The sequence below is a fragment of the Filicampus tigris genome, chromosome 12 (genome assembly GCF_054856515.1).
Source record: "Filicampus tigris isolate MCC_2025a chromosome 12, RoL_Ftig_1.0, whole genome shotgun sequence".
NCBI lineage: Eukaryota > Metazoa > Chordata > Actinopteri > Syngnathiformes > Syngnathidae > Filicampus > Filicampus tigris.
In genome coordinates, this window is record NC_141228.1 from 19,694,035 (window position 1) to 19,704,930 (window position 10,896).

General features: G+C 42.3%; 1 protein-coding gene across 1 annotated transcript; it reads right to left on the reverse strand.

Moving 5' to 3' along the window:
- Window positions 1–891: 891 nt before the first annotated feature.
- On the reverse strand, window positions 892–5,178 carry s1pr3a (sphingosine-1-phosphate receptor 3a). Its single transcript, XM_086046745.1, has 2 exons — window positions 4,924–5,178; window positions 892–3,996 (listed from the first exon to the last, which is right to left on the reverse strand). Exon 2 carries the CDS (start codon window positions 3,883–3,885, stop codon window positions 2,716–2,718), a length of 1,170 nt encoding a protein of 389 aa, XP_085902871.1. The 5' UTR covers window positions 3,886–3,996; window positions 4,924–5,178; the 3' UTR covers window positions 892–2,715.
- Between the last annotated feature and the right edge of the window lie 5,718 nt (window positions 5,179–10,896).

The following is a 10,896-nucleotide window of genomic DNA, read 5'->3' on the forward strand; positions in this document are numbered from 1 at the left end:
ACACTGTCAGTTTCTGTCTGCTCTTTGCCGTGCAATGTACTGCCAGCAGTGAACTCCCCGCTTTGGAGAATCGGTTCTTTGCAAAGAAATGCTCATAATTGGCAAGAATTTGCGCCGCAAAAACAGACAAATCCAACATGTACCAACTTTAAAGTTACACTGAAATGGTACTATGCTTTGCGAATAAAAATCGAAGGAACGTGAGCGCACTTGGACTGCAATCTCTTGAATTAACCTTCAGCCGTAACTTCAATCAGCCATCTTTGCTAAGCCTTCAAAGGGGACAAATTGATTGAGACATTGATTGCGGAGTTGGGCGTGTCCTGCCTTGAATTCAAGTATTATTCGTAATAGTGCCTCAATTGCTCTCACATCTCATCAGTACGGCACTAATAGTAGTCATTCTAAGCAAAGGTCAAATGAATGTGAGTATTGTTATATTGTCAGTGTACATGTTCTTGCTGCACCATTTGTTTTCAATTTGTCGCTTAAGGGATGAAAGCACTGCAACATAGAAGCTAATTAGCGTTAGTGCTAAACTAGAAGACTGTAAGGCGAAGCTATGTGGTTGTTCTCAATACACGAGATGTAATTCTCTTTATTTTATGTTTAGTTTGACTTCAATTGAGGATGATAGTAAATATCTGGAAGGGCTGCTCACTATCTGTCGCGTGTAGGCGTGGCACTATTTTTGTCTAATTGGCACTTGACCTTTTGCTGTTTGGCCTTTTCAAATGTTTTTTTTTTTTTTATTTCTTTTTTTTTTAAATTAGTGACAATTACACGTCATGCCTGTATAAATATATATCTGTGCAAAGGATCAACATGTTCAACTAATGTCACACACACACTCACACACATGACAACACATTCAAATCTGAGCAACACCAATTAGGATTTTTCTTTTATTGACTATATAATGGAACCAGACTACCACTATGAAATCATGACCATCCAACGCTGCTAATCACTACTAGTGGTTAGTTGATGTCTGAGTGGTTTCTAGATATGCCGACGAGGAAACACAAGCGTTGTCAAAACATAGTTGGCAAAGCCTCCTCCAATGAGAAACTAGGTGAGTATTTTGAGGTGGTGCTCTGACGCCGCCATCAGGACAAACGGAGGTTTTGCAGCAGTAGTGGTAAAGCTCCAAGAGCAAGCACCCTCATCTCTTTAAAAAAAAAAAAAAAAAAAATCTCCCTTTCTTTAGTGTTCCTGTCTCAAATCTTCCCATTTAACAGCATACAATCCAAGTACCATGGCAGCTTTTATGCACACAGAGCACAAAATCTCCCTCGGGTGAGTGTATCAAGCAACAAATGTTTTCACAGAAAATAAATACTAATCAAGTGTGTGGGGGGGGGGGGGTGTTCCATATAGCACATGCAGAACAAACAAAAAAAAAAGTGCCCAAGTAACTTCTACATAAAAAGAAAAAAATAAGTTTGAATCACTACTGATAGGAATGCTTTTTTTTTTTTTTTTTCTTCTTCTTCATTTACTCCGTGAAACTGAGTATTTAAATACAAACATGTTAAGGTTACTTTACATTTGTTGTGCATAGTGGCTTCCATTAGTCTAGATTCTAGATGTATGTCTTTTATTGTCACCCAAACAACATTGACCTTAGTGCATTGTGATCCTCAAAGCTGCACTCTGCGGCAGCCACAACATTAGGAACACCCCGTCTCATTCCAAGGCTGTCTCGAATCACGCATATAAAAGCGGCGAATGGTGAACACTAATTCCTTTGAAGCGTTCGTTTTACCATTTTTATTTATCCGTCATATTCCGTTTATTTTATTTCGCTACAGCAAAAATAATATCACCACTAGTGCAGGCTGTGTCTCGTTTGGTAATTGCAAATTACCTCCGCCAAGCATAAGAATGAGGATATTATTTTATATGCCTTTTAGAAAATGTTTTTTTTTTTTTCAATCGTCGGTGTGGAAGGCCAAGTGGGGCAGTGTGGCTTCTCTAATATTTTTATTTTGTGCCTATTAGTAAGATGAAGTTATTCTCATGTTTCATAGACTTGCTATTTATACAACAAAATAAGATCAGATTTCACACAAAGTCAATTTGTGAGTAAATTGAGACGAGATCATTATTTCTGTATTCAGTGTTGTGGGATTGTGAGCCCCCCCCGGAAAGGCTTTATAGTTGCCTTTAGATGGCGGCAAAGCACTCCTCATCTATGAATCAAGGCAATGCACTTTCTAAGTGAAGCTCCTCCTCTGATTTCAACCTAGTTCCTTACCATAAAGATACCACGATATGGCGCCAAAGCAATACTTTTATGTTCGATAGATCTTTGGCCTGAGCAGAAAAATAGCACGTGGGGGTTTTTCAACGAGTGGAAGCAAAAACTGATTTTCGTCATAGTTCGGGATTTGTTATTGCGTATGTAAAGTGCTTTGTTACAACTGAAGCTGTTGTGAAATGCATGATATAAATAAAGTTGTATATTTTGGATTGAAACTATTCAGAGGTGATTGTTAAAAAAGAAGGGGGGAACAAAAGACGTCGACCGTTTGTTGTTTTTCACTATTTGTGGTGGGCGTGGTCCTGGCGGGGATTCCTGTTGACTTTTTGAGAGATTTTTGTTTGGTATTCATCGCTTGTTAAATATTATGTGCCTTAGTAAAGATTGGAAAGCCTCGCGTGAGGCGGTTGCAGGTGTGCCTAATGTTCTGTCTCTCTAGGCGCTTCCTGTCAGAACTTGCTGAGGGCGCCCGCCTTCACCAAGACGGCCGACAGCAGCTCGGCGGCCCCCGCCGGGTGAGGCAGGGCGGCGGCGGCGGGATCGCCGCGCTTCTCGTCCGAGCCGACGCCTCTGTTCAGGGTGGCCTTCCCCGGGCCCCCGCCGCCCCCCAGGCTGCTCTTGCTGTTCTCCGCCGTGGGCCCCGCCGTACCCGGGTTGGGGTTACCCGGCGCGGGCGCCCCGCTGGACTCCCCGCCGCTCTGGCAGCAGCAGAGCAGGCGGAAGAAAGCGGCCCTCATCTCCCTGCTGGACAGCGTGTAGATGAGAGGATTGAGGGCCGAGTTGAGCACGGCCAGAGCGATGAACCAGTCCACCTCGTAAAGAACGGGGCACCCGTGGGGACTGCAGCCGACGTCCAGGAGCAGCAGCATGAAGAGCGGCGCCCAGCACACCACAAACACCCCGAGGACGATCACCACCGTCCTCAGCAGGGCCAGCGAGCACTCGGAAGGCCGGCTGCTCACCCTGCGCCCGCTGGACGTCACCAGGCGGTAGATCCGGATGTAGAGGATGACGATGGCCACCAGCAGGGCGCTGAAGACGCTGATGCAGAAGGCCACGTAGCTCTTGGCGTACAGCGGCAGCACGGTGGAGCACGAGCCCAGGTCGTCCAGGCAGTTCCAGCCGAGGCTGGGCAGGGCGCTGAGCAGTACCGACACCAGCCAGCAGGCGGCCAGGAGAGCCAGCAGGCGCCCGCGGCCGGCCGTCTCGCAGGGGCGGAGTCGCACCATGGTCATGTGGCGCTCGATCCCGATGGCCAGCAGGCTGAAGGTGGACGCGCTGAGGGCCACGAACATGCTGCCCTCCCTGGCCAGCCACTGGGCCGGCGTCAGGAAGTAGGTCCTGCTCCCCGACGTGAAGATGTTGACCACGTAGGCCACGCCGGCCAGCAGGTCGGACAGCGCCAGGTTGCCGATGAGGAAGTACATGCGGCTGTGGAAGCGCTTGTTCCGCCACAGGGCCAGCAGCACCGTCAGGTTCTCCAGGACGATCAGCACGCAGATGAGCAGCAGCACGGCCGTCTTGCACGCGCCGCCGCCGCGGGCCCGTTCCCACTTGCCCGAGTTGTTGTAGTGGGCCACGATCACCATGTTCATGCCTTCTTCCGGCGCGGTGCCCATGCTGCCCCACCACCGCCGCCACCGCCCGCTTCCCTCGCTCACACGGCAGGGGGCGCCACAGCACTGGACTCAGAGGGGACTGGCATCCTATGACAGCCACCTCTGGAGGCTCTGCCAATCACATGCAAAGGTAGGATTCAAAAATTCTGCTTTTTAAAAAAAAAAAAAAAAAAAAAAAAAGATACTTTGTTCTGTCCAAGTGCATTCACATCAAATATCCATCACGATATACATAAAAATGCATTCGGATCCAATGAACGCAATTCATAAGTAAGCAATATAACGCAACAAGAATTACACCTGTTTTATTTGTTCTATTATGCCACTGTAACTCTTAAAACTGCTGGGTCCAAAATAACCCAAAAATTGGACTGACCTGCTACATGGATCAATTCAACCAGCTTTCTGGATTGTTGTGTACAAAACAACCTTTTTTTTTTTTGTCCTAAACAAGCCCAAAAAATGTTATTGTTTTGTACAAAACAATCCAAAGTTGGGTCAAACTGCCCCAAGTAGTGTGTTGGTCCAATTTCTGACCCAAATTTCTGACTTTTCCTTTTGTTATTGTTCGGCATGTATTTTCCTTAACATCTGTCTTGGAACTACAGATGGGAAATGATTTTTTTGCTAACTGTGCCGCATTTGCACCACTGTTTATTAGTATGCATTTCCCCCTGTTAAATGACCAAAGTTGACATACCTGTGTATAGGAGGAGCAGAAATACACTAGTTCAAACATTACGTAACCCCTGTTGGTTAAATAGTTCAATTTGATTTCTTTTATTTTAGTATTCCAACTAAATGCTAGACGCGAACCAAAATCACAAAAGTGATGGAAGTTGTGCATTCTGGAATGCATGTTGGTCTTAATTAAACATCAAAGAAGCAATTCTTTTAATGAAACTCCCAAGGCATGTCAAATGTAGCACAAAGAATGATTAAGGATCAGTGTTGTTGCTGTGAGAAAAAGATGCAAACTTCTAAAAAAAAAAAAAAAAAAAAAAAAAGAGGGGGGGAAAAAAGACAAGAAATTCTCACCAGAATTGGTCCATAAAGCTCTCCATGAACTTATTGTCCTCGTTGAAACATGTCCCTCCGCTTTATAGATGTAGAGGAAAAAAAAAGAAAAAAGAAGTGGAGTATAACGGTTGTCCAGTCACAAGTGTTGTGGCAAAAGTTGTGTCAAGTTTTCTGGGGGGGGGGGTTGCTCGGTCTTGCTGCTCGCCCAGGCGGCAGCGGCAAACAGCGGCAAACAGTGGCGTGCTCTCACACTGATGCTGGGCGGTTCTGTTGCCTTCAGCTCCTCCCTCACTCTTCACTTTGCTCACGTCCAGGAATCATGCTTGGACTTCGCTTGCTGTATATCCTTAGCGCATGCGTCTTTATTACTGTAAAATAAATAAATACACGGATTGTGTCGGTAATTTGGAGAGGAAAGAAAATGCCCCGACCGCCCTGTCTACCAACAAACAACAATAATAATGTCATAAAAATATGAATAATAACCGAACATATTCCTTAACATGACATAGACGTATTGTTGTCTGCATATTGCGTATTCATGTAATAAAAAAAGAGCAATAGTAATAGATTAAATACACTGGAAATTAAAGCGGGAGTAAAGTCAACAATTTTCTTTACAATATGTTCAATGCGGCCCCATGAGTCTAAAAACGGTATTCAGATTAATATTGTGTTTGTGGAATATGAATTAAGCATCAAAAAATCCATCTGTTTTTGTCTCTCTCAGGGGGTGGCCATTTTGAAAATGACATCACAGTTGCTCAGGGCTCAAGTAACGATCAAAATATCAGCAAAGGTCTAGTTCATATACGATAATATTTTGTTTCAATCATTAATATACACCAAATAGGTCAAATATTAAATATATAACTATTACTACGTACTAAGTTAAAGTTGTAAAGTAATACATATATTCCAATAATAATAATAATACATTAAAAATATAAAGATATGAAAGTAAATGTGTTGTATTGTTTAGTACAGTTTAATAAATGTGAATATACATACAGTATCTTGTTAATTTTGTATTACATCATGAAAACTACAATATTAAGTAACATTAATAATAATTGTAATGGATATTTGTTTAATAAAATGTAGTAATGATAATAAATAGTTATTTAAATGAACAAAAAATGAATTCAGAATATCAATTAGATAAATATCGTCGCTGTGCCGTGAATAACACGTATGTCCAATTTTGTGTTTTTTTTTTTTTTAATTTTCATGTTAATGGTATGTCTATAATGCAGAAACGCCATTCATGTAAAAATAAAAAATTGAAAAAAAAAAATAGACATAAGTGTTTCATACACTTGATTATTGCATATCATGTTAAACATTCATAAAGATACTGTGGATAAAACCAAGCCCCCCCTCCCCAAAAAAAAAAACCCACATAACTACACTTGTACCATCTAATGACTCTTTATAGCAGTGCTTCTCAATTACGCCGCGCCAGGAAGAAGAAAACATTTTGTGCTTCCCCCAACTCTCCGCCGTGACTATAAATAGTATCATTTGTCTTTTCCATTGTTAGGAGTGCAGCTCTGCTTAACATTTAATCCTTGTTAAAGTTAAAGGAAACAAAAAAAAGAAAGCGACATAGATCAACTTGCAATCAAGAATAACTTGAGCGTTGTTTTTTTTTATTCTGTAAGAGAAAAGATTAGAAGTACATCCATTTTCCTGAAAAAATTTAAATGAGGGCACCACCTACTGTTGGGGATGTGCGATTACACAATAACTATCTGTTGCAACTTTGAAATAGTCACAATGAACTCCAGAAATATTCATGTTCACTGTTGAGCAACACTGTCAGAAAACATGCAGCACTCATCTCACAATTTTAAGAATGTATTTTGTGGTTTTCGAACTGCACTGCATTTCTGGTATTTTGTCGCTAAGGCAACCAAACTATTAGAAAACAGCTCTCAGTGCGATGCAGCGGCGCGCTACACCACCGCAAAGTACGACCGCAATAATAAACATATTGCAGATGTAGACAGATGTGACCCCCCCCCCCAAAAAAAAATTCCTGCGGAGACCAGTCTCAGACAAATGAAGGCATTTTATTCATTGATGCCGAATGTCAATGAGTTGACCTCGACTTGATGTCAGTCCAAACATAAAAACGAGAGCTTATGTGTTTGTTTTCCTTTTATGGGGAATCCGTGGCCTGTGTGCGGGCCAACGATGTTTTAACCTGATGAATGTTTCTCCGATTTGACGTGTCATGGTGACTAACGACTGCGCTTGGTTTGTCACTCGAGTCTCTGAGATAGGTCAGACCTCTCCCATTGGACAAGACCAAAATGGACATGAAACGGAAGAGCCATTGCAACTGTCTTGCAGAATGTTTTTTTTTCTTTTTCGTGGCTAATTGGAAAGCTAAATGTGGCAAATGGATGAAAGTGCAGGTTCACGCACAGCTGCTTCCAGTTATGTCAAAGAGTCACAATTGTGCTGCTCCAAATGAGTTTGGGGCGTTTCCTGTGTTGAATGTCGAAAGCAACACTGACGTATTCATTTTAATCGTCAATGCAAATATGACCCTTGTCGTGAAATTCCAGTCTTGGCGTTTTGTTTCTTTGTGTGTGCTGCGGTGGGACGGGCGACCGTCCTTGCTCACGTCAGGCCGACGTTGGAGCAACATGAGCGACCCTCGGAGCTGCTGACTTTACCCTGAGCAGGCGGTGACAGATGTGCACATACTCTGACAGGCCATTTACAACCGCACCAACGCACCCCCGCAGGCCTTGGCTATGTTGTTGCCAACGCGGATTTAAAACCCTAACTTGCCTCGTTAGACACCTTAAACCTGACTTAGTTGAAACCCTAAAATGAAAATATTAACCCAAACTTGAAACCCTAAAAGCTTTTTTTTTTTTTTTTTTGGTTCCTTAACACTTACAACAATGAATATACAGGCACGACATTTGACTATTTTACAATAATCTTTGTTTTTGTTTAACTTTCCAGAAAAGAGAAAAATGGGCGAAAATCAACTGGGTTTTTTTTGCGTGGGGCGTCTTTGAATGTCACTATGTGTCTTGTGTTGTAATGTGTTAATGTGAAAAAAAATAAATAAATAAATAAAAGGTAAAAATCAGCTAAAAAAAAAAATGGCCGAATTTGACAGATTTTCAAAAAGACTAACCCTGACTTCTAAACGTAACCTCAATTTCAAACTCTTACTTGAAACACTACCTTCAAACTGTGACCCTAAAGTGAAAACCTAATACTAACTCAGAACCAAACCCCTAAATTGAAAATCCAAGGCAACATGACTGAACGCAACTGAACTCTATAATCGCAAAAAAAAAAATTATGGTTGGCGATAATTGGCGATATGGTTACTTCTGTTAACGATATTGCTTAATGATATTCTTATCGGTTCTTATTTCGTTTAAAACTGTGTTCTTTTTTGAGAACCAACGTTTTGAGGCTCCACATACAATTTTTTCTTTCCAATATTTTTTTGTATGTTTTTTTTTTTTTTTGCTGGATTTACTTTTTAGGGGGGTTTACATTTAAGGAACATAAGGAAGATTTTGTTTAGTTTCCTTAACCCCAAATGAATTTCAATGACTATCGACTATATGCCTATTTTTGCCATCCGCGGGCTGTCCCCGTCCCATTCCACCACAAATAGCAGAGCTCTAGTGTACTATATGATTTTTTTTGTTGAACTAACACTAAGGCACAACCGTCAAAGAACAAGCAGATTGCCTTGGTTTGGCAGCGGCTTGCTGGATCTGCGATGTCGTGACGCCCTCCATCCAGCAAATCCGCTCTCGTGAAAACTGCTTGCAGAACCACGCACGCCGCATGGCTCGGTGTGCGGCGAGCCTAACCCGAACTTGAAAACCTAACTTGAAACTTGAAACGATCCAATGACTCGAAATTCTAACCACTTCTTGGGTCTCATAGTTTCGATTTACTCCAAAATAAAGGCAAATGAACCGTCAATTGAAACGAAAGACAGTTTATTTTTACTTTTAGATTAGATTTATGAACTCACTGAAATCGTTGGCTTGCTGCCTTTGAAGCAATCACGATATGACAATTCGCAAAATTCTACCAAACAGCAACAAAAATCAGTTAATCAGGGACAGTAGTAACAAACTCGCCTGCGATAATGGTTCTAAAAATTTACCGCGAGCTAAATTTGACTGAGAAGCCCAAATGGAAAATAAGCTTGGCCCAAAGCGATTGTCGTCGCTTGTGCACAGTGGCACCTTGCATCCAATTTCACCCGGATAATTAATATCGTCGCTGTCCTGTGAAAAACACTTATGTCCATTTTTTTTCAATGTTCTTATTTTTACAGACATTGCATTCACGTGAACATTTTTTTAAAAATCCCCAAATTGGACTTAAGTGTTTTTCACAGGACAGCGACATTCTACTACATTGCGATGTCAATTTCTATACGATTAATTGTTCAGCCCTACTCGTAACGCTACAAAGCCGGATTGTTTGTACCCGCGTCACCACTCCGCACTTTCCGCGAAGGAAACATGTTCTGTCGGGGGTCTGCGAGTTCAGCACTGAGGCGAGATAATGTATCAGATGTGGCGGGGCTTTCTGGTGGTTTATCAGCGGAGGTCCTGGGGGTCTTTAAGGGCACCAGGTGACCGCTTGTCTGGAGGGCAGCTTTGCTGCATCTTTCAGATAACCTTTTTATCTGCGTTCGAAATAACGCCATCAAAGCCTGCACTAAACGAAGGAAGGAAGGAAGGATGGATGATAGGATGGATGGTTTTTTTGTTTTTTTGTTTTTTTTTTTAGGGGGGGGGATTCCAACTCTTCTTGCAGAGTGCAATGTTCACTGTACTGAAAAACAGCTCTCCACCTATGACCTGCGAAGACCTGCCAGAGCCTTCATGGAGTCATTATCCTGTCAAATCGCAAAGCTAAGCAGAGCTGCAGTGTTGTTGAACGCACACATTAGGATTAGCTAACGGTATATTAAGACTCTATATAATGTTGGATGTTTGTCGCTAGCTTAGCCAGTGTCCCCAGAAAACCCGGCAAGAAGGTAGGAACTGTTAGCGTTGGACCTTGGAGGTTTCACCGGATTCAAATGTGGTTGGCCAGACTCTCCCCTGGTGGATTGAAGATAAAATGTGAATGTAAGGTCATGTGAGCACTGACGAGAAAGGGGACGAGAAGTTTTGGTTCCAAATGAGAAAGGTCCTGTTTCTCAGCATCAGTAATTGAAAGGGGCATTTACTGTAACATCCGTGGGAAGGGGCCGGATCAGTCATTGATGACAGGAATTGATGACGATTGTCATGGTCGGTGGCTTTTGTACGTCACGATTTAGGGCTTGGGAAGAAAAAAAAAAAAAAATATGAGTGTACTTGCCTCAATATCTGAACTCTTCATCATAGCCCGGTTGGGTCTCAGGCAGACACTCTGGAACTCATAGTCCACATCCTCATGACATCATTTATTTTCTTTATGATAGGAAAGTAAAAAATGCCTGAGGAATATGATGGAAATAGATCGGACGTGTAAACAACCATCGCTCGCTTTCTCACAACTGCTTTTGTGACCTCTGGGAACGTTTATAAAAAGTGCCCGAGTTTTTATCTCCCTTTAAGGACCAGTCCGAATAACAAACCTAAGAGTGAAGACAGTTTTAGAATGGGAGGGCATTTAAAGCAGAAGTCAACCCAAACATATTTCTTTTTTAAAAATATGTTGTATGCAGGCCCACTAGTTGAATTAAGCCGCAAAAAATCCATCCGTTTTTTAGCCATCTCTGGGGGCGGCCATTTTGTCACTTCTGTGGACTGAAAATGACATCATAGGTGCTGAGGGCTCAGGGAACGACCAATCACGTTCAGCTTCAGAAAACAGGTGAGCTGTGATTGGTCGTGACCTGAGCATGGTGGCCTGAAACTAAACATGTCTGCCTGCTTCTCAGTTCTGAAGTTTGGGGTTTGAATTTGGGCTCATATATACATATGCATAAAT

Coding starts and splice junctions, on each gene's coding strand:
- s1pr3a (XM_086046745.1), bottom strand. CDS start 3,885: ATGGGCACCGCGCCGGAAGAAGGCATGAACATGGTGATCGTGGCCCAC.